General features: G+C 40.0%; 1 protein-coding gene across 1 annotated transcript in view; it reads left to right on the plus strand.

Moving 5' to 3' along the window:
• Positions 1 to 12725, plus strand: part of LPCAT2 (lysophosphatidylcholine acyltransferase 2) — a 65088-nt gene extending 52363 nt beyond the window's left edge. The window contains exons 12-14 of the mRNA XM_006053679.3: positions 2567 to 2665; positions 8289 to 8424; positions 12244 to 12725. Of these exons, the coding sequence (XP_006053741.1) occupies positions 2567 to 2665; positions 8289 to 8424; positions 12244 to 12428 (420 nt within the window). The 3' untranslated portion in view covers positions 12429 to 12725. The remainder of the gene's footprint in view (positions 1 to 2566; positions 2666 to 8288; positions 8425 to 12243) is intronic.
• Positions 12726 to 24491: the final 11766 nt, after the last annotated feature.

The raw sequence follows: 24491 nt of genomic DNA on the forward strand, positions 1-24491 counted from the left end.
ACCGTACTACCTATGGTTGTATCTTCAATGTCCATAGATATTCTCTTTCTTAAAATTTATTTAATCAAAGCATTAAGTTGACTTACAATGTTGTGTTAATTTCTGCTGTACAGCAAAGTGATTCAGTTATACATATATATATATATATATTCTTTTTCCTATCTTTCTCTATTATGGTTTATCACAGGATATTGAATATAGTCCTGGATCATTCTTATATCTATTCTTCAGAACTTGTATTTAACACTTCTTTGTTTCTTAGTGGAAAAGAGAACAATTGCACAAGAAATTTACCTTATTAGGCATATATCCACAGTTCAATAAGCTGTTCAACCGCTAAGGCTTAATGAACAACAGCCCTCCATAGTACATAAGAAAATTAAATAGAGTCACAGCAAGGAAAATTTATGTCCCTTAAAAGTCTCCCATCTCTGAAACTTCTGGGGTGATGACAATGTCGCTGTCAGTTGTGGTAGTGGTTACCTTGGTGTCTACATTTTTTCAAAGAACCTTAAACTGTACCCTGAAAACTGATGCTTGTTATTGACTGTAAATGATACCTCAATGAAGTTGATTAAGGGGAAAAAAAATAACTCTTTTAGAGGCTGATAATCAGACAAAAGCGCTTCCTAGGTGTATCAGTGGTAAAAAACCCACCTGCCAATACAGGAGTCATGGGTTCAGTCTCTGGGTCGGAAAGATCCCCGGAGAAGGAAATACTGCAGATCCCACGCCAGTATTCTTGCCTGGGAAATCCCATGGGCAGAGGAGCCTGGCAGGCTACAGTTTATGGGGTCATAAAAGAGTCAGACATGACTTAGCAACTAAACAACAACAACAACAATAAATCAGACAAAAATGGAAGTCAGATCTGAGTTTTTAATCTCAGGAAGAAACCCTATTACTTCAGGGAACTCTTGAAACCTCTGTTTCTACCTTATCCAGTGGGCTGGTTAGTGAAGGTAAATTACTTTTTTTCGTTCCTACCCTGCAGTAAAATAAAGGTAACATGGTGACAGACTTGGTTGCTTTGAGAAGCTGACAGGGGACGTCCCTGGTGGTCCAGTGGGTAAGACACCACGCTTCCACTGCAGGGGGCATGAGTTCAATCCCTGGTCAGGGAACTGGGTCCCACATGCCACCATTACACAGCCAAAACCAAAACTCACAGAAGCTGCAAAAATGCTTCCCTAAAATAATGTACATATAGAAAAGGCACACCCTTTCAGGGGCTTCAAAGCTTTCCCTTTCTAGCTCATCTGTGAAACCCTAGTGAGGAACACTACCTGAATGTGTTAAGGTGAACCCAAAGTAGTAGGTAAGGGTAGATGAGGAAAAGGTAGCATGGTTTTTATCACCTACCTGTGTGTGCTAGGCAGTGAGAACACACTGTACAGAAGGAAGGCAACCCTTGCCCTAGGGGAACTCCTAATAGTTGAAATGTAGACACTTAGTCACAGTTAAAGATTATGGTCTTACCAGTACCAAAAGTCTGCTTACTTATCAAGTAGCACACTAACTTTGTTGTTACTAGTTCGTAGCTTATCTGGAAACTCATCACTTGAAGATTTTGCTGCCAAAATGATCTCACACCTGGGATTATAATTATTGTGCTTGTTATTCTGTTTTTTTTTCTCCCTCCTACTCCTCTCTCTCCTCCTCCATCTTTCTCTTCCACTCTCCGTCTCACTTTTCCTTTCTCCTCTTCCCCTTTCCTTGTTGTTTGTTTTGCCTCTTTTATCTCTTCCTTTTGTCTTCCCTCCCTCTCTTCCTTGCCTCTGTCATCTTTTCTCCCTCTCTTCCTTAAGCTCTCCTTTCTCCACATTTCATCCCCTCAGTGTTCCTGTCTAGGTGATTAGTTCATGTGCAGGAAAAACTGCATTCAGTCAGCATGGGTTAGAATTATCAACCCATCCTTTTGTATTGCCATCATGAAATACCTGATGAAGTGTATAGATATTAACATCATATGAATTAGTTTTAGCTTCCAGAGGCTTAGAAGTGCAGGATCTTGCAGGGCTTGATATCACTAAGGGGCCCTTGCCATTGCTCATGTTTGCTCACTTGCTCCTGCTTTATTGCAAATTAAGCCTGGAAAGAAGAAAGAATGTAGCTGTGATTATTGCCTCAATTTGCCCTTTTCCTTTCCCTTCTGTTTCCTACCTGTAGAGGGTCTCTTCGTGACCCACTGAGTGTTGGCCATCATGGCATGCCCACCATCAATGGTGGGATGAAGGCTTTGGTCTCACCTAGGAATGAATCCTCCATCCTGCTTCCCAGAGAGACTCCCATCAAGGCTGAGCTCAAAACCCCATACTGATATCCATAGAATCACTCTTAATGACCCTCAGGGATAAAATGTTTATATTTATCACTGAACACAAATCTATTTTTCTTCCCTCTGAATTGGGCTGCTCACTAGCTGTTCTATCTCAGTGTGAGCTTTTTTCCAAATAGACTCAGTGCATGATGATGCTGAGTTGCATGGCCTGCCTGAATTTCACCTTGTGATTAATAGTTATTCAACCAATGGCCCTGCTAATTGATTTCACCCATCCTTTCACAGAACCACGATGGCAGTATCGACTTCCGAGAGTATGTAATTGGCCTGGCTGTCTTGTGCAACCCCGCCAACACAGAGGAGATCATCCAGGTGGCATTTAAGGTACTGTCAGCCCCACTGAAAGCATCTAGATCTGTCTCATAAACAAGTGTTGACTCTAAGTGTATTATTTGAAAATCAGTTCATCCATTACAAGTGTTTATAGATTTGCTGTGACATGAACACGAGAATAATGTGATTAAGACAATCGCTACTGAGAATAAAGAAAACACAAGCATCCATTTAAGCAAAAAAAAGTCTTTGGAAGCAGCCCAGTTAGCAGCATCAAGATTGAAGAGCAGGTGATTTAATAAATTAGCTAAAAGATTATTTCTTTTCAGCCTCCCTGTTTGGGAGCCCCAAAGTGAGGTTTATAAATAAACACGACCTGCCTCTTGTCATCCTAATTTGCCATGCAGAAAGTTTTGATCCATCCTTATTTTTTCACTCTATGTGTCAGAGATGTTTTTGGCAATCTTTTCCTGATGAAGTTATTTTGTTGTGGTGGTATCAAGTGATAAGAGTCCACATACATGACTCAGAAGACACATAGTGAGATCAAGTTTTGATTTTACTTGAGAACAGAGCATGTATGATTAGAATTCGGAAGGGAACATCCCATTCAAATACAAATTAGATGAAGCACCTTTCATCTCTACCATGATGTCTTGGATTTCCACCCTGTATGTTTCCTGTTGTATCATATATATTGTCATAGCAGGATGGGGGATTAGGGGGCAATGAATAAAATCCATGTCCCCCATCCCCAGCAGAACTTAATGGAGGTTTAAATGATGAGAACTCAGATTTCATTTATCACTTATATGTGCAAAAATAGGGGAAGAATACATTCCCAAAGTATGTTTCAATTCTTTAGAGATGAAAGGTGCTTCATCTAATTTGTATTTGAATGGGATAATCATACATGCTCTGTTCTCAAGTAAAATAAAAGCTTGATTTCACTATGTGTCTTTTAAGTTGTGTATGTGGACTCTTTTATCATTCAGCCACTTGAGGTTCTGCTTCATCCACCATATGCCTGAGGACCTTCCCCATGTCTGTTTCCTACTCTTATTTCTTCCTGATTTTCTCAGAGAAGAATATCCCACTGTGTCCTCAACAAGTGTCTTCCCCTCTATTATTCAGGAAGACTCTTCCTCCCAGAGTCCTTTCTCACGTCTTAGAGACCGTCCTGTGTAGCCTCAGGAATTTCCATGTGTTTTGTCATTGACAGAGAGCCCCCAAGTTGACTTTTTATTTCAGATTGTTTTCAACAAAAATTACTGCTGGGTCTATAAAGAACCTAAGAGGCTGATGCTTAGCAGATGGTCACAAGGAAAGGGCCAGAACACTTTCCAAGTTGAAAACTTTTGGCTTTTACAGACTTATTCATCGTAAAACCTAAAATTATACACATAGCTAACTTATTCCGATACAGTTATTTCTGTTCCCGTTCTGGGATTTTCTGTGTGATTATAAGTTCAGCTGGGCAAGTGGTCACTTTGGGCTTACCAATGAAAGACCTGATAGAAAATTTGGCCCTTAATCATAGTAATTATTGTTTTTAAAGAAGTCCTGAGATTTTTCTGTAGCCTAGACCTTGGTTTTGGTGGGGGAGAGGTAGGGAAAGGAAAGGAGAACTTAAAACTATAATTAGCTCTTTTTTTCAGTAAGGCAAGTGTCACGGTTTATTTTGGTTATTTTTTTAACCTTCTCAAGGGTGTTTGAAGTTTTTGAAAATGATTTTGGCATGCTTCTATGTTTTTCATTTAGCAGTATCATTTTATATATACAGGATCCCTTCTCATCCTTCTATTTGAGTAATGCTTCACAGTTAACTGCCCATCTTTGATCATATTTCATCACCATGGTGACCTTTAGAGGTAGAATATTAGTCAGCATTCTTCAGTCGTTAGCAGTAGACTGGCTGAGGAATCAGTTGTGAGGACAACAAGCAGGCCCCTGGGAAGACCCTGAAGCAGGCAGTTCCAGAGGTCCCAGCTGCAGGAACTGCTCTACGTCTCCCTTGGGCACTGCTGTCAGAGAGACAAACTCCAAACTCTGTTCATCATTCAGATTCCAGGCAGGGTCCTGGTGGTCTTGAACCACGGGCTTGCTAGGGAAGACAGGATGTTTTGATTCAGAGCCAAGTTTACTCTACCCAGCAAGGATCTCATTTAAAAATTGATGGAGAGGTCAAAAGCTTTACAGGCAAGCAAAAGTTAAGAGAATTCAGCACCACCAAATAAGCTTTACAAACAAATGCTATAGGGACTTCTATAGGAAGGAAACACGAGAGAAGGAAAAGACCTACAAAAACAAAACCAAAACAATTAAGAAAATACCAATAGGAACATATATATCAATAATTACTTTAAATGTAAATGGATTAAATGCTCCAACCAAAATACACAGACTGGCTGAATGGATACAGAATCCTGCAGCATTCTGTGCACTGGGGAGATAGCACTCCCCCATTCTCCAAGGAAACTGGGGTGTTAAACCTTCTACCAGAGCCCAGAGGATGGGATTTACCTGAGATCTGGGAACTGTGTAGCAAAGAGACTATTGGGAACATGAGGAATTGACAGAAATGGAGTGGTATTATGGGGTCGTTGTGGCAAAATGTCCTTTGTCACAATGACTGTGATAGGAAGTAAAAGCCCCAGGATGGATGTGTGAAGGGAACTTATACAGAAGAGAGAGCCATCAAAGAACCAAATGTGGCAGGAATTTAGACAATTTGATGAGTTGGTGAGAATTGTTTAGGAATGGAAGACTTTTATAGAAAACTTAGAATTTATGGGAGTGGGGTGTGTGACAACCTGGCTGTTCATGTCTGAAGTCTGAGGCCCATAAAGAGCCCTGGGGCTACCATTTGTAAAAACAAATGCTAATGCACTTTGTACTTTCCAACTGTCTTATCCTCCATTCAGGGGCTCAATGTAGGAAATGGACTAGGAGTCTGTGTCTTCATCAAGGGATAGGAAATCACAACTTCAAATTCTGTTTTTCTCCTCCCACCCTAGTGGACAATTAAAGCACTATGCTTGTTGTTCATTTCACGATTATCACACCTTACCCTATGCCTGTTTTTGATTATGTGTTTGGTCAAAAGTGGATACCTTAACAGCAGGAGGTCTAGATATTATCTGCCTGCCTTTGAGTGCCAGCTTGACCACCGACAAGCTCTGTGACCTTGGGAAAGTTGCCTGGCTTCTGTGTTCCTCCGCTTTCTCATCTGTGAGATATGACTAATAACAACCCCTCCCTACATAAGACTCATTAGGGGAGACTGTCATCAGGGTTAAATGAGTGTGTAAAGGGATTTGAACATGTTGGATCAGTGCCTGCAAAGAGTTAGTGTTGATATCATTAAAAAAAATGTGAATACCCTGGAGAAGATTTTGAATATGACCTATCAACTATCCCTGATTTGCAACTTGACTTTCAGTGTATCCCACCCTTTCCCCTCTGCCTATAAACATATTCAGTCTCTCCCTTCCTGTAGGCAGCCTCCTTTTGTGCGTGGTTGTTACCCCATTTCTCTCCTGCCCTTTATTCCATAATTTCTTTTTAAATTAATGATTTATTTTTGGCTGTGCTGGGTCTTTGTCACTGAGCAGGCTTTTCTCTAGTTGTAGAGAACAGGAGCTACTCTCTAGTTGCAGCATGTGGGCTTCTCATTGTGGTGGCTTCTCTTGTTGTGGGGCACAGACTCTAGTGTGAGCGGGCTTCAGTAGTTGTGGCATGTGGGATCTTCCCAGACCAGGGATCAAACAGGAAAAACAGGAGTCTGGGGTGGAGAAGCAGGAAGGGCAGGAAATGAGAATTTATAAGGAAGCAAAAACAGAACTTGCATATCAGTTCGAGGTCTGTAGTGCTGGAAAAGGAGCCAGTGGTGGCTGAGGTGTTCTGGCTTGAGCAAATGGGTAAAAGTAAGTTATGTTACCCACTGGTATCCCAGGCATTGCAAGGTAGATTCTTAACCACTGGACCACCAGGGAAGCCCTCCATAATTTCTTAAAAGAAGAGCCCGTGCCTTTGCTTCCATCCGTTCAGTTCAGTCCAGTCGCTCAGTCGTGTCCGACTGTTCGCGACCCCATGAATCACAGCACACCAGGCCTCCCTGTCCATCACCAACTCCGGGAGTTCACTCAGACTCACGTCCATCGAGTCGGTGATGCCATCCAGCCATCTCATCCTCTGTCGTCCCTTTCTCCTCCTGCCCCCAATCCCTCCCAGCATCAGAGACTTTTCCAATGAGTCAACTCTTCACATGAGGTGGCCAAAGTACTGGAGTTTCAGCTTTAGCATCATTCTTTCCAAAGAAATCCCAGGGCTGATCTCCTTCAGAATGGACTGGTTGGATCATCTATTCATTCCTTGATTCCCATTATCATCTGTCATCAGGATGATCTCCTAATTGCCAAATCCAGCAAACCTCTTTGCTACCTTGCTTCCAATGGCATTTTACTGTGTTGGCCATTACCAGTCAGAGTTTCTTCCTCTTTCCTAAAAACCTCCCCTAGCTTCCAAGATGCATATTCTTTCTTTCTGCTTCTCCATCTCTCTGACTGCTTTTGTTATTGTTGTTTCTGCTGGCTCCTCTTCCCTGCACACACCTCTACTCTTAGTTTCCAGTACTCTGCCTTACTTTGTGCATTTTCCACATAGAAGCTCAAACACACTTAGAGTTTCAGTTCTTAACTGAATTCATATCTCACGGCTCATTATTCTCCTGTGCTGATGTGCTAGACTTTACTTGTAACTGACACTTCTGATTCAAATTTACCTCTCCAGGTCTAACCCTTGATCTCATTGGGTACCTGGTCTCCCACTCTGGGTAACATAACGTTTTCACCCCTTGCTCAAGTCAGAACACCTCGGCCATCACTGGCTCCTTATTTTCTATCACTGCAGACCTCTAACTGAAATGCAAGTCCCACCTTTGTTTCCTTATAAATTCTCTCTTCCTGCCCTTCATGCTTCTCCACCCAAGACTCTTTATTGTTTTTCTTGTCTCATAGACTCAATGGATATTAGTTTGAGCAAACACCAGGAAATACTGAAGGACAGGCAAGCCTGGAAGTCCAAGGACAGGCAGTCCATGGGGTTGCAAAGAGTTGGACCTGGCTTAGCGACTGAACAAGAACAGAAGCCTTTTCAACCTTCTGCCTCCAATCCATCCTCCACCCTCTTCCTTAGAGAGCTCCCTCAGTTCACAGTCGATCACGCCACAGGCCTTCCCATCATCATCCTGAAGGGTTAGATGATACACTATGATCTGATTCTTGGTTGTCTTTCTCTCTCCTGACTCGAGCCCCAAGCAATCACCTACCAGTACCTATATATTCCTTGTATATTTTCTTCATGTTTTAAGACCCAACTCAAATGTCATAAAGCCTTCCCTGACCTCTCCAGGTAGGATTCACCTTATTCTACAGAGGACCCCCATGTGCTTCTGTGCTTACTGTGGTTGTAGCCCCTATTTTAATTTTATTTCTTTCTACCACTAAACTATAAGTACTGTGAAGGCAGCAGAGATCATACATATGGACATATATCCCAAGCCCCTGGCACAGTGAATGTCTGAATTACTAAAGAATTTATTTTCCAAGATTATTCCGTACTGTCATTGCTGTGGAGGAGCTCGTTCTTAGGCTTTATTTTCTTTTTCCTTCAGCTCTTTGATGTTGATGAGGATGGCTTCATAACAGAGGAAGAGTTCTCCACCATCCTGCAGGCTTCCCTTGGAGTGCCTGACCTTGATGTTTCTGGTCTCTTCAAGGAAATAGCCCAGGGGGATTCTGTCTCCTATGGTGAGTAGGCAGTTTGGCTCCTGATTCAGTGTATGAGGAGGGCATGCAGACTATGACTGACCCTCATACAAGTGTTGTTTCCCTCCTCTAATATGTTAATCATAGAAATAATAGTAACAATGATGATAATAGCAATAATAGTAGTGGTGGTGTAATGGTAGAAGCTAATTATTGGGAAATTACCATATGCTAAGCACTCTTCAAACATTTTATATATAGTAATTCATTTATTCTTTACAGCATGCCTATTCAATCACTACTCTTCATTATTCTTATGTTATCAACATGCGAAGAATCTCAGTGACTCACCTAAGATCATTCACGAGAAAATGTCAGAGTTGTAGCCACAGTAGAGGGATACAGGCTGGGGGACCCACAGTAATAACAGTAACTAAACCGTCTATTAATGTTTCCTGTTAGTAGCTTAGGTGAGCTTTCGCGTTCATTATATCATGTCACGTTGATGGCACCCCTCTGAGGGAGGGACTATCATGGAGGAAGACATTGAGGCCAGATGGCAGGTCTGTCCACAAGCCTTTCTCCTGATGACTTAAGTCCATGCATTAAAATAAGTGCCCTTGGGACTTCCCTGGCAATCCAGTAGTTAAGACTCTGCACTTCCAAGGCAGGGGATGCGGGTTCGATCCCTGATTGGGGAACTGAGATCCCTCATGCCTCATGATGTGGCCAAAAAATAAAAACAAATAAAATTAAATAAAAACAAAAATTTAAAAATAAGTCCTGTAAGGGATGAAGGGATGGTTCATCAGTTTCCATGTATTTCATAATGTTCTTAGGTGAAACATAATGAAACATAATGAAATATGTTTCATCATATTTCTTAGGAAACACAACTTGGTGGAGCTTTGATGTAGTCATAGACATGGCTTATCTTCCCCAGTCTTCTCTGGTGGGCTAGAGGAGGATTCCTCTTGAATGCCTTTTTCCTTCTGGTGCTCAAAGAGTTTCTGCCTGATAACTTTCATTGGATGGCGGCTTTAGATCACATACTACACCTACTCTCTGTTTTTAATTACTGTCATTTGGCTATCTTTTCTTCTATTTTAGATAATTAAATGCCTAGGGCACTTACTCTATTAAGTTCATTAAAAAAAAAAAAAGAAAGGATAAAATGGAAAGTATATACTGATGTAAAACTTAAAGAGTCATAAACCTCATGTGTACTAATTCTCTGGCCATTTTCATTGCATAATTAAGACTGTATTACTCCAAGCTACCATTTTTCTTTTTTTAGTATTCTTTAAAATTTTTTTTTTGATGTTGACTATTTTCAAAGTCTTTATTTAATTTGTTACAATATTACAATTTAATTTGACTTTTTTGGCCTCAAGGCATGGGGGATCTTAGCTCCCCTGCTGCTGCTACTGCTGCTAAGTCGCTTCAGTCGTGTCCAACTCTGTGCAACCCCATGGACTGCAGCCTACCAGGCTCCTCCGTCCATGGGATTTTCCAGGCAAGAGTACTGGAGTGGGGTGCCATTAGCTCCCCTATCAGGGATCAAACCCACATCCCCTACATTGGAAGATGAAGTCTTAACCATTGGACCACAAAGAAGTCTCAAAGCTACCAAATTTTGAAAAACTATTTTGAATTATTATTTCAATGGAAGCTAATACTGAGAATTACTTGTAGGTAGTCATATGTTTACCTGTTGATTTTAATATTTTTTTTATAGAAATATACTTTGCTTTTTTGGAGTTCAATACTTTTCTTTTTAGAATACAAAAAATATCTCCTCTTCCCCAATATTAGGCAAGCCCACTTTTTTTTTTTGCAGGAACGTTTGAGGTATTTAAATATGATTTTATGAAAGAATAGGTATAAAAATTTATCATGAATGTGGCCATTTACAGTATTTAAATATGATCTTTTAAGTTTTTATTCTTGGTTTTCCTTTAGCTAAATGAATGCCCAAATTCTACTTATCACCAGTTCATAGCACTCTAGAAATGAGTTACTCTTTAATGCCACTGGCATCCCCAAAGAAGACAGAGACCTTCATCTTTTGACCAGAGCACAAGTCTTAAAATTAAAGCTTATGGTTTCTGTAGATAACTCTCCTGCCTATGTATCTTAGAAATCACTTAATGTCTACTTTACCTCCATCACTGAAATAGACTCATGCAGATAAGTCTTTATTTTGGGTGTTAAGAAATAATAATTAATAGCTTACCTGATTTGGAAATATAAAGTCTATTAATACAAAATAATGTTGTAATTACAGAGAATGATCTGGGCTCAATCTGGTGACTTCCTCATCACTAAGACCTGTTTATATCATCAAGAATTGCTAGGTACTCTAATGTGCCATGAAGTAGACACTTGGTTATAGGAGGATTTTTTTTAATCGATAGAAATAGGATATTGGGTTAAAAGCCTTTTATTAGAGAGTCAAATAGCAAGCTTATTCAAAGACCAGGCTTCCTTTGCTATATAAGTTCAATAAAGCTTTCTCTATCCTAACAGAAAAGGAGAGAGAAATTTCAAAGTTGAGGGTAGCATCATATTTCAGAAACTATTAGGGGCTTAAGGTTCAAATTCTGATGGTTAATTTAGTAAGTTAATTTCTATACTCTACCTATGTCACAAATCAAAACACCTGAGATAAAAGGAGGCCCACGACTGAGGGGTCTTGTGATACGATTATTCTATATTGTACACTCTACTTTTTCTTACTGATCATAAGTCAGGCAGGGCTCACCTTTTCAACATGGTTCATTTCTTTACCAGTTTTAAAGGTTAAAATCATTTTAAAAGTCAGTAATAGAAAGTCCTGGGCTTCCCTGGTGGCTCAGCTGGTAAAGAACCTGCCTGCAATGCAGGAGACCTGGGTTCCATCCCTGGGTTGGGAAGATCGCCTGGAGGAGGGCATGGCAACCCACTCTAGTATTCTTGCCTGGAGAATTCCCATGGACAGAGAAGCCTGGTGGGCTACAGTCCATGGGGTAGCAAAGAGTTGGACACGACTGAGTGACTAAGCACAGCACAGCACAATAGAAAGTCTTGGAGAATAAATTTTTAAACATTTTTTATTACAGAGAAATAGTAAAATTATATATAACAATAAAACATAATCATGGAGCATAATGAAGGTTTATAAATGAACACTTGTATACTACCACTCAGATCAAGAAATAGAATTTTTCAGTAACTCTAGAAGCCTCCATGTACCCCTTCCAAAAATACAACCCCTTCCTCTGTCTTAAAGGAGGAAACTGCTGACCTGACTTAAAAAGGAATCTCTGCCTGCTTTGCTTTAGCATCTCGCCACAAAAGTACAAATTTTAAATATATTTTAGTTTTGCCTAAGTTTTTGAACTTTGCATAGTAGCCTCATACCACATGTGTTCTTGTGTATTTGGCTTTTTTCATTCGACATTATGGTTTTAAGATTTATCCACATTGTTACAACACAGATAATCATTCATCTTCATTGCTGTACAGCATTATGTTCTCTGAATATGCCAGGATTTATTTTTCCATTTCAACTGTTAACAAACATTTGAATTGTTTCCATTTTTTACCTATTATGAATAACATTGCTGTGAACATTCTAATGCATGTCTCCCAGAATACAGTATGCACAAATCCTCTAGCTTATCTATCTGAGAATCAAGTATGCATATCTTCAACTTGACTAGATAATGGAAAAAACTATCTGCCAAAGCGGTTGTATAATTTATAAGGGTTGAGTAATAGACTTTTGCAATCATTATATTATTAAGATCATGTGTTAATCTGCATCATGCCAAAAGAAGATTCATCTCAATTTATTGAATTTTTTTTCTACTCTTTTAGAGGAATTTAAAAGTTTTGCCCTAAAGCATCCAGAATATGCTAAGATATTTACAACCTACTTAGATCTCCAGACGTGCCACGTGTTTTCATTGCCAAAAGAAGTCCAAGCAACTCCCTCAGTTGTAAGTAATAAAGTCAGCCCTGAAAGTCATGAAGAAAGTACCTCAGATAAGAAGGACGACTAAAAACAAATATTTCTAATAAGGAAACCGCGGTGGCTTTTATTTGAAATTTCAAAGGCATGTATTGGTAGTATTTTACTTGTGATTGAGTAAGGATGATGTTTAAAATAGATAGGTTTTTTATAAAAATGATAGATTTTTCTTTATTGAAAGGCTTCTATTCACATGTATTTATCAATATTCCTTTTCTTTTGTACGATATTTTGCTATACTGATTGGTTTACTGGTAAGAAAGGTATTTTTATGGATTTTCCAAGTTAGTTTGCATATCCAAATAAATGAAATGACCTCCCTTGTTTACTGAGGAGCATTAATCAACACTGTAAAAATTTTTTTTAAATATAAACACTTTTTCATCTACCTTCCTCTAAAGAAATAAGGTTGTATTCTGTTAACTCTAGTTTCTTCCCATTCTGGAAATAAGAATGAAGAGCCTGAGGAATGTTGCATAATTTTATACCTTTAATTTCACAGATTCATCTTTTCCATTTGTATTTCAGTTTCTTGGATCACTGAATGTGGGGGGATTGGAAGGGAGAGCTCTGTTAATTAGATCAGTTCAGTTCAGTCGCTCAGTCGTGTCTGACTCTTTGCAACCCCATGAACCACAGCACGCCAGGCCTCCCTGTCCATCACCAACTCCTGGAGTTTACCCAAACCCATGTCCATTGAGTCAGTGATGCCATCCAACCATCTCATCCTCTGTCGTCCCCTTTTCCTCCTGCCCTCAATCTTTCCCAGCATCAGGGTCTTTTCCAATGAGTCAACTCTTCGCATGAGGTGGCCAAAGTATTAGAGTTTCAGCTTCAACATCAGTCCTTCCAATGAACACCCAGGACTGATCTCCTTTAGGATGGACTGGTTGGACCTCCTTGCAGTCCAAGGGACTCTCAAGAGTCTTCTCCAACACCACAGTTCAAAAGCATCAATTCTTCTGCACTCAGCTTTCTTTATAGTCCCAACTCTCACATCCATACATGACCACTGGAAAAACCATAGCCTTGACTAGATGGACCTTTGTTGGCAAAGACTCCTTAAAAACTCATATTCTCTTGAGCATGTATCCCTATTGTTGATTTCCTTAACCATCTGCTAAGGAAATCATACCTTTTTTTGAGATCTGCAGATTTAGAACTTTGTTTTAAAGACAACAACTGTGGCCAAAGGCTATGTGGGAATTGCCTTATTGAAGGTAACATTAATTGTATAATGAGAAAATAAATTGTTTGCCACAGAATTTAGTTTCATTTTAGTTGGGTAGTTTAGAATGTAGTACTTGCCCAGTAAGTGAATCAGATTTACTTTATTTACATAATATTAGAATTAATATATTTTACCATCTAAGTGGGAATTTTATTAAGTGTCCTCTCAAATTTGAGAAAATGAAAGTGAAAAGTGTTAGTCACTCAGTTGTGTCCAACCCTTGCAATCCCATGGACTGTAGCCCACCAGGCTCCTCTGTCCATGGAATTCTCCAGGCAAGAATGAATACTGGAGTGGGTTGTCATTCCCTTCTCCAGGCGATATTCCTGACCCAAGGATCGAACCTGGGTCTCCTGCATTGCACACAAATTATTTAACGTCTGAGAGCTTGCCTGAAATATCAACAGGAAAAATAGGAAGGTTCCAAAGTATCACCAAAAGCTAGGGAATCCAAAAACCTATTTTATTAATGCAAGATCACTATTTAGTCCCCAGGCAGGAGTTTAGCATTTTTTTCCTTTTAGTTTAAGCAATAATTTCCCTCAAATGCCATTTTATTAGATGTCATGCATGCTTACTAAAAAGTTTCATCCTTAAGTATATATGTATGATTGTTCACTTTTTACATATCTTAAGCTATTTAGGGAGAAGGCAATGGCACCCCACTCCAGTACTCTTGCCTGGGAAATCCCATGGACTGAGGAGCCTGGTAGGCTACAGTCCATGGGGTCGCTAAGAGTCAGACACGACTGAGTGACTTCACTTTCATTTTTCACTTTCATGCATTGGAGAAGGAAATGGCAACCCACTCCAGTGTTCTTGCCTGGAGAATCCCAGGAACAGAGGAGCCTGGTGGGCTTCCGTCTATGGGGTCACACAGAGTCGGATGCGACTTAGTAGCCGTAGCAGCAACAAGCTATTTAGACAAAGAATGGAATGAGCTGAAAGCAATTGCTTAAGTAATTAGGAAAGTACATCTTTATAATATTGTTTATCACATGGAATTGAATATATATATAATACTCAGGTACCCTGATTTTTATCATGGAAAAGTCACATGTTAATCCCATTAATCATGAAAAAGTAGCATTTTAAATTACAAGCTTTCTATGAGGCTCTTGAAAGTGATCCCATTGTTTTACTGTTTTAGAGTAATATTTATGTTCTTTAATTCCACTTCTGCCAATGTACTATTCCTCTTTTATTATGTTACTGAACAAACTTACTACATAAAATTCTTGGCAATTAAAAATTCTGGTTTTGCCATTTTTGTCTCAAATGTAATATACTTTTTTAATATGGTTTGAATGTAAGTTTGTATATTTGTGAATGTGATCAATTTTGTTTGCATTTAAGCCTTATGAAATATCACACATAATTTTACTCTAATAAATGACTCAAATTTTAGCCAAAGCAGCAATAGTTAGTATTCCTAAAGTTGACTTTTGACTGATGGAGCGTATGTAATAACACAAGTTATTACCGTTAGTATTACTACCAACTAGGCCTCTGCTTTTATGCCATCTAAACAAAGATTTTCTTCAAAGCGGCTCTTCTCTTAGAATTTAAAGTTAAGCAATTAAATTTCATTAAATCAGTTAAATGCACTGTGCTTTTATATAATAGTTTGAAAGACCCAAGTTACTCTTTGAATGAGAAATACTAGATCCTAAGACTTATACACCATAAAACTTTCAATCAGAACAGTTCTATTGAAGGATAACGACACATTGAATGTTTACAGTGCAAGTTGCTTGCTTTATGTATATTTAATTATCTTCTGCCACTGTTTTTAGAGTCTTGCAAGGCTGAATAGGATCGCTGGCAGTACTACCTCTAATGGAGATTTAAAAGAGCCCCTTTTAGAAGATGTATGGTGTGCTATCTGTATGAAGCACGGCAGTATGGATATCTGATTCTCAGACTCAGGAACTCTCCCTTTCAGACTGTTACAAATGCAAGGTGGTTAGTTGATGGCAGTTAATTGATATACCACTGACTCTATTAGAATACATGGGCTCCTCACCACAAAGGTCCTTGTGGAATCCTTATAAGGGTATCACTACAGAGGATAAAAAGATACTAGTAAGAAGCCCTTTCCTAGGAATGCAGATGTATTTATAATTCTTTTTTTCTTTTCTGTTCACTTGGATTGACTTTGCCATTTTTTTGCTCAGTTGTTAGACCAGAGTATTCTGTCAATGCCATGCTGTGAGTTGATAGAGGGGAAAGGCCGTCATGAAGTTCTTAACATATATCCAACATACATATCTTGTATACATATCATTAACAATGTATATGCTGTTTATATCCTACTATTCCACTTGCAATGTAACATTTTCCAGTATCCTTAAAATTCTCTGGAAATGTAAATTTTAAAATGTATGCCTAAGGTTCCTTCAGATAACTGTAACATAATCATGTGATCATACTTCAGATTTTGAAACTATGAGTTTCATTTTCATCTTGGGACTATTAAAAATAACTAATTCTATATTCCATGATAAGTTTTGAATTATGAATAGTTTGCTAAGGGGCTTATTTATACTTTCTGAATAATAAAGTGAAAAATTTCCTAAAGATTTTACAATTATTAACTTTATTTTAAACTAATTTCATTACAGGAAAAAATTGAATTATTATCCTAGATACCGTAGAGTAATTCTAACTTCCCGTAGTAGTTTACACGTTCATATCTTTTAAAGGTAAGTAGGCTTCATCTTTTTAAGAGAATTTTTCCCTTTGTGAAAGTAACAGACTTACTAATTATTACAATAAGTAATAATAATACCAATTTGGAGTCCTTACTATGTATCAGGCATTATGCTAAGTGATTTACAAGCAAATACACATTTAAACACTCAATGAAGCAAAGGTATTGTTGTCCCTAGTTTTATTAAACAAAATTGAGAACTACCCCTAAGTCATTCATTAAATGATAGAGCTTGCAATTAAACCCAATTTTGTCTTGATTCCAAAGGTCATGCTTCCAATAATTTACATAAAGTAGTAAAGCTGCCTGATTTATAAAATTTGTAGGTTGAACATCTGCCATTTATTTTCATCCTTGTGGGAAATCTTGACTTAGTTCTTAAAGAGAAACAGAGGTGGTTCAGAATGGTTCCTTCCAAGCAGTGGCTGAAAAAGATTGGCGAACCACAGCCTACCCAAGGAAACCCTCCCAACCCCTTCTTGTGGCCCAGGATAGGTCAGCTGAAAATCCTGAAACCTTCCTATAGGAACAGTCCAGTTACTGTACCAAAGATGAGGTGAATGTCCAGATACTACAGTAAACTTTTTCCTTTGTGGGCAGTGATGGAGAGTGCATTTTCTGGTTCTCATGGGTCCCTCTGCTGCAGCAGCCTTTTCAGTCACATCTCTGCTCTCAGAACAAAGTAAATGCAGAATAAAGGAGAGTTTGAGGGACTTGAGGATAAAGCCAGAAGTAGAGCATTTAGGACCTTCATTCTAACTATTGCAAAGCATTGCCTTTGTTGGTCTCCCTGCTTTATCCTTTACTCCTTTTATTCAGTTCAGTTCAGTTGTTCAGTCTTGTTCGACTCTTTGCCACCCCATGAATTGCAGCACGCCAGGCCTCCCTGTCCATCACCAACTCCCGGAGGTCACTCAAACTCATGTCCATCGAGTCAGTGATGCCATCCAGCCATCTCATCCTCTGTCATCCCCTTTTCCTCCTGCCCCCAATCCCTTCCAGCATCAGGGTCTTTTCCAATGAGTCAACTCTTCGCATGAGGTGGCCAAAGTATTGGAGTTTCAGCTTCAGCATCAGTCCTTCCAATGAACACCCAGGACTGATCTCCTTTAGGATGGACTGGTTGGATCTCCTTGCAGTCCAAGGGACTCTCAAGAGTCTTCTCCAACACCACAGTTCAAAAGCATCAATTCTTTGGTGCTCAGCCTTCTTCATAGTGCAACTCTCACATCCATACATGACCACAGGAAAAACCATAGCCTTGACTAGACGGACCTTTGTTGGCAAAGTAATGTCTCTGCTTTTCAATATACTATCTAGGTTGGTCATAACTTTCCTTCCAAGGAGTAAGCGCCTTTTAATTTCACGGCTGCAATCACCATCTGCAGTGATTTTGGAGCCCAGAAAAATAAAGTCTGACGCTGTTTCCACTGTTTCCCCATCTCTTTCCCATGAAGTGATGGGACCAGATGCCATAATCTTAGTTTTCTGAATGTTGAGCTTTAAGCCAACTTTTTCACTCTCCACTTTCACTTTCATCAAGAGGCTTTTTAGTTCCTCTTCACTTTCTGCCATAAGGGTGGTGTCATCTGCATATCTGAGGTTATTGATATTTCTCCCCGCAATCTTGATTCCAGCTTGTACTTCTTCCAGCCCAGCATTTCTCATGATGTACTCTGCATATAAGTTAAATAAGCAGGGTGACAATATACAGCCTTGATGTACTCCTTTTCTTATTTGGAACTAGTCTGTTGTTCCATGTCCAGTTCTAACTGTTGCTTCCTGAACTGCATATAGGTTTCTCAAGAGGCAGGTCAGGTGGTCTGGTATTCCCATCTCTTTCAGAATTTTCCACAGTTTATTGTGATCCACACAGTCAAAGGCTTTGGCATAGTCAATAAAGCAGAAATAGATGTTTTTCTGGAACTCTCTTGCTTTTTTGATGATCCAGCGGATGTTGGCAATTTGATCTCTGGTTCCTCTGCCTTTTCTAAAACCAGCTTGAACATCTGGAAGTTCACGGTTCACATATTGCTGAAGCCTGGCTTGGAGAATTTTGAGCATTACTTTACTAGCGTGTGAGATGAGTGCAATTGTGCAGTAGTTTGAGCATTCTTTGGTATTACCTTTCGTGATTGGAATGAAAACTGACCTTTTCCAGTCCTGTGGCCACTGCTGAGTTTTCCAAATTTGCTGGCATATTGAGTGCAGCACTTTCACAGCATCATCTTTCAGGATTTGAAAGAGCTCAACTGGAATTCCATCACCTCCACTAGCTTTGTTCATAGTGATGCTTTCTAAGGCCCACTTGACTTCACATTCCAGGATGTCTGGCTCTAGATGAGTGATCACACCATCATGATTATCTTGGTCGTGAAGCTTTTTTTTGTACAGTTCTTCTGTGTATTCTTGCCACCTCTTCTTTATATCTTCTGCTTCTGTTAGGTCCATACTATTTCTGTCCTTTATCGAGCCCATCTTTGCATGAAATGTTCCCTTGGCATCTCTAATTTTCTTGAAGAGATCTCTATTCTTTCCCATTCTTTTGTTTTCCTCTTATTTCTTTGCACTGATGGCTGAGAAAGGCTTTCTTATCTCTCCTTGCTTTCTTTGGAACTCTGCATTCATATGCTTATGTCTTTCCTTTTCTCCTTTGCTTTTCACTTCTCTTCTTATTACTCTTTTTATTAGTGCACTTAAACTTCTGGGGGTTTTGTTTATATATATATATATATATATATATATATGTATGTATAACAAATATATATATATTTCAATGTTTATATAATATATTATTCATGTATTTATTGTCTGTTATTCCTAGCACTTAGAGGATATACCTGTGAACACTCAGTACTTGAAGAATGAATAATGATAACTGTATCTTTCACTTACTGTGCCTTGTATTTAGAATAGAGATCATCTTTACAACAAACTTTGAAAACCTGGGATTATGATCCTTAAAACTCATGTAGAGAATAAGTCTCAGAGAGGTTTTGTCACTTGCTCGGAGTTATATTAACTGGTGAGTACAGGAGCTGAAATTCAAACCCAAGGCTGCCTGGCTCTAAGTGAGGGAACTTTTGATTAGGCCAATGTAACCTGAACCCATAAAATAAGTAAAAAATTAAAGGTTCCAGAAGCATGGAAACTAGATAATCTGAGAACCCTCTGGCCTCAAAACCCCTAGAATGTTAAGCAAAATGTCACCAACATATTTGAAATGTGTAACTGAGCATGCACAAAACTAAAGGAAATGCTCAGAAGTCAAAAATGAAAACAGAGCTGGACTCTGGAACTGTGTGAAGGCTTGAGTTACCATTGATGTGGGGGCATTCAGCAATCTTTATAACCAGGAGGGTTGTATTTTGTGGCTATGGGAGACAAAAGGTATTTATATGATGTGGGGATTTGGAACTGAGATCTCGGGGAAGAAAAAAAAAAAAGATCTTGAAGGGCTACTCTCAGTAAAAGAATGAATTAAAAAAAATTCATCTTCTGGTAAATAAAGACTGAGGAAATTTTTTCTGTCCTGGCCTGGGTTCTAGATTGGGGGAAAAAATCCTCCTCTGATAACTTTTTGTAAAACTTTCAGTTCTTTTACATGTTTTGAGACAAAGATGGAGCCCATGCCCCCTTCACTGGGAGCCTGGAGTCTTAAGCACTGGACCACCAGGGAAGTCCTGTTTGGTTCTTTTCTTAGTTTCTATTTGGCTAGTTTGTTGTTGTTTAGTTGCTACATAGCGCCCGACTCTTTTGCAACCCCATAGACTGTAGCCTGAGGAGGGCATGACAACCCACTTCAGTGTTCTTGCCTGGAGAATCCCCATGGACAGAGGAGCCTGGTGGGCTACAGTCCATGGAGTTGCAAAGAGCCAGACACAGTTGAGTGACCAAGCACAGACTGTAGCCCACCAGGCTCCTCCATCCATGGGATTTCCCAGAAGAATACTGGAGTGGGTTACCATTTCCTTCTCCGGGAGATCTTCCCAACCCAGGGATCATCTGCGTCTCCTGTTTGTCAGGTGGATTACCACTGAGCCACCAGGGAAGCCCACTTGGCTAATGAGAAATCCTTATTTGTCCCCTCATTATGTTCACAGATTTCTTAATCGTCTGGAATATATTTATAATATTAGTAGTAGTTTTACAGTCATTGTTTCCTATTTCATCATCTGTGTCATTCCTGAGTCTATTTACATTGGCTGATTCTTCTCCAAGTAATGGATCATATTTTCCTTCTTTACATGTCTTTATGCAAATTATTTTATGTACACAAATGTGTACAGTTTATCCTGTACATTATAAATGCCACCTTATCGAGTGTCTAGACTTGGCTATTATCCTTAACAGAGTTTTGAGTTTTATTCTGACAGGTAATTAATTTACTTGCATGTTACCACATGAAATTCAATTTAAATCTCACACCCTCTACAAAGACTAATTCAAAGCGATCACAGATTTAAATGTAAAATGCAAAACTATAAAAGTTTCAGAGAAAAATGTGTGAGAAAATCTTTGTGCTCTATGGAGAGGCAAAGAGTTTTGAAATTTGACACCAGAAGCATAAAACTGTAAAACGTTTTCCCAAAGTAGCTGTGCCAATTTACATTCCCCTCAGCAATGAATAAAAACCTTGATGGCTCTACATTCTCACCAGCATTTGATGAAGTCAATATAAGTCGTATTTTGCAGGAAATTTATATATATTACTTAAGTTGTTGAATTTGTTGCAATAAATTTGTTCTTAATATTCCTGTGTTATCCTGTTGATGTTCATATAATCTTAATGACATACTCTCATATTCTTAACATTAGTAAGTTTTAACCCAGACTGATTTTCCCAGTAGGTAGCTTCACAGGTTGCTGGATGCATTTTTGCTGCATTGATAGAAAGATGAAGCAAATGTGTCTGATGGATAAAGTTAAAGTGAGTGATAATTTGGGGAGCTGGAGTTGGGGGAAGAATTAAATTCCTTCCAAAGTGGTTGTTTGAATAAGCATTGCTGAATTGGAATTCAACTTCTAAGCTCAACATTCAGAAAACAAAGATCATGGCATCCAGTCCCATCACTTCATGAGAAATAGATGGGGAAACAGTGGAAATAGTGTCAGACTTTATTTTCTGGGGCTCCAAAATCACTGCAGATGGTGACTGCAGCCATGAAATTAAAAGACGCTTACTCCTTGGAAGGAAAGTTATGACCAACCTAGACAGCATATTCAAAAACAGAGACATTACTTTGCCAACAAAGGTCCGTCTAGTCAAGGCTATGGTTTTTCCTGTGGTCATGTATGGATGTGAGAGTTGGACTGTGAAGAAGGCTGAGCGCCGAAGAATTGATGTTTTTGAACTGTGGTGTTGGAGAAGACTCTTGAGAGTCCCTTGGACTACAAGGAGATCCAACCAGTCCATTCTGAAGGAGATCAGCCCTGGGATTTCTTTGGAAGGAATGATGCTGAAGCTGAAACTCCAATACTTTGGCCACCTCATGCGAAGAGTTGACTCATTAAAAAGACTCTGATGCTGGGAGGGATTGGGGGCAGGAGGAGAAGGGGACAACAGAAGATGAGATGGCTGGATGGCATCACTGATTCGATGGACATGGGTTTGGGTGAACTCCGGGAGTTGGTGATGGACAGGGAGGCCTGGGGTGCTACGATTCATGGAGTCACAAAGAGTTGGACACGACTGAGCGACTGAACTGAACTGAACTAATAGTAGAAAAGCCGGAAGTATCCCCTGAACTTATTTTGCGCACACACACACAGTTTTCTTCAATGGAAAACATTCATAATGTACATTTTCAAATTTTTCCAAGTTTCTTAGATTCAGTTACCTGCTTGTCAATGTTTTAAACTAGAAGGTGCTCCAAATTAAGTTGGGATGCATGCATGCTAAGTCGCTTCAGTCGGACACAACTCTTTGCAACCCTATGGACTGTAACCTACCAGGCTCCTCTGTCCATAGGATTCTCCAGGCAAGAATACTGGAATGGGTTGCCATGTCCTCCTCCAGGGGATCTTCCCAGTCCAGGGATTGAACCCGCATCTCTTGTGTCTCCTGCACTGGCAGGCAGATTCTTTACCTCTGAGCTACCAGGGAAGCCCTTAAGTTGAGAGAATTGAAGCCAAATCTCTGTGTGCAGCACCATTGTTGGGGAAAAGCAATTTCCTTTGAAAGGTAAACACAGGCCTTATGAACAGCGTTGGCAGGGACTGCTGAAATCACTTTTCACCCTATTCAGGGTTACTTTCCTTTTAGACTCACAAACTGGAGGAGAACAAATGATTTGTCAAACAAATTGAACAAGGGAAAGTTTAGGGGGCTAAAATGGATTTCTGATGGAGGAAATTTATTTGAGCACAAGTATTTCCTCAGACAGTAGATTCAACCTGCAATAAAACCCAACATTTGTTCAATAATCCCCCAACCCTCTCATACTGTGTCAATGTTACCTTCACACATCATATTTCCTCTTTGTCCAAATTCTGCCACATTTAGAGGCCTTGCGTGACTTCCTCAACTCTGACATGTTATTTCTGGACGAATAAGTAACTGAATACTCTCAACTTCAGAGTTTCTGGATGAAGAAACAAAGCATAGAAATCTCCAAAGAGATGCCCTGTCACCTTCCCCAGTGACAGGTTCACTCTTTGTTTAAACTGTGTGTAAACAGAAACCCAACCAGCTAGTAAATCTGGTAATTTACTAGCTGTAAGCTAGTCAAGCTTGTAAAGCCTTTAAATCTGCCAAAACTCCCCCTTGCCCATCATCGCCCTGCAATGCCTGCACCACAGGCAATACTAGCTAGTTTGGCAAATGCAGGACAGTTGTGGGAACATTCAAATGTAAATCATGAATGGCTCAGAAGTGAAGGAACCAGATCACAGGTCTTGTTCTACAGCTGTCTGGCCCCTAGAGGACATTTTGGAGAATGATTCCGTTTTCTGCCTTGAGCTCACTTATAATGGTGGTGATTTAGTCGCTAAGTCATGTCCAACTCTTGCAACACCATGGACTATAGCCTGCCAGGCTCTTTTGCCCATGGTTTTGTTGCCATTTCCTTCTTCAGGGGATCTTCCCAACCCAGGACTCGAACCCGGGTCTCCCACATTGCAGGAGGATTCTTTACCAACTGAGCTATGAGGGGCTTCCCTTCTGACATATTGTCACATCTCTCACCTTCTCTGGGACTCAGTTTCTTTATTTGTAAAAAGGGGCTGTTACTTCACTTGCATAAAGTCACTGAGATTTTGTGAATCAGTTCAGACCAGACTGTGTGTGTGTGTGTGAGAGAGAGAGAGAGAGAGAGACGAGCGGAGACAGAAAGAGCAGGCGTGAGAGGGCATGTGAGAGAGAGCAAGAGAAAACCCTGCAAAGTGTAACATCCTATGCAAATACAAAGTATTTCCTTGAAAGCTGACATTACTGTCTGAGCTTTGGGAAAGCTGGAGACTCGGGTGGATATAATCTGGTATTTTCCTCCCAGGGATCTCAGAGCTTAGCAGAGATCTTGCCTATGTTGTCCTCCTGTCCTGGGACACCCACTGTGCAGATGCGTGGAGAAAGGCAGAGGTAGAACCAGGGGGAATGGGAGAGATGGGTGCTCATTCTCCCTCCAGGCAGCAGCCGAAGGGAACGAAGGGACGCTCTCTGATTCATCCCCGGTGGGGCCAAACAACAGCTATTAATGTAGTTTGGATGGGGGGTAGGGGTGGGAAAGTGGAGGTCTGTTGAGTGTTATTCAGAGAAGGCAATGGCAACCCACTCCAGTACTCTTGCCTGGAAAATCCCATGGACGGAGGAGCCTTATAGGCTGCAGTCCATGGGGTCGCTCGGAGTCAGACACGGAGTCAGACACGACTGAGCGACTTCACTTTCACTTTTAACTTTCATGCATTCGAGAAGAAAATGACAACCCACTCCAGTATTCTTGCCTGGAGAATCCCAGGGACGGGGGAGCCTGGTGGGCTGCCGTCTATGGGGTCGCACAGAGTCGGACACGACTGAAGCAACTTAGCAGCAGCAGCAGCAGCCTTGAGTATTACTATGTCTTTCTGTTGAGTATGAATTCCTTTCCTCAGAACAAGCATGCTTTTCAGTTTTGTTAAAAGGGATACTTCAGTGACATGAACCCCAGAACTCC

Source organism: Bubalus bubalis, chromosome 18, assembly GCF_019923935.1.
Source record: "Bubalus bubalis isolate 160015118507 breed Murrah chromosome 18, NDDB_SH_1, whole genome shotgun sequence".
NCBI classification, from domain to species: domain Eukaryota; kingdom Metazoa; phylum Chordata; class Mammalia; order Artiodactyla; family Bovidae; genus Bubalus; species Bubalus bubalis.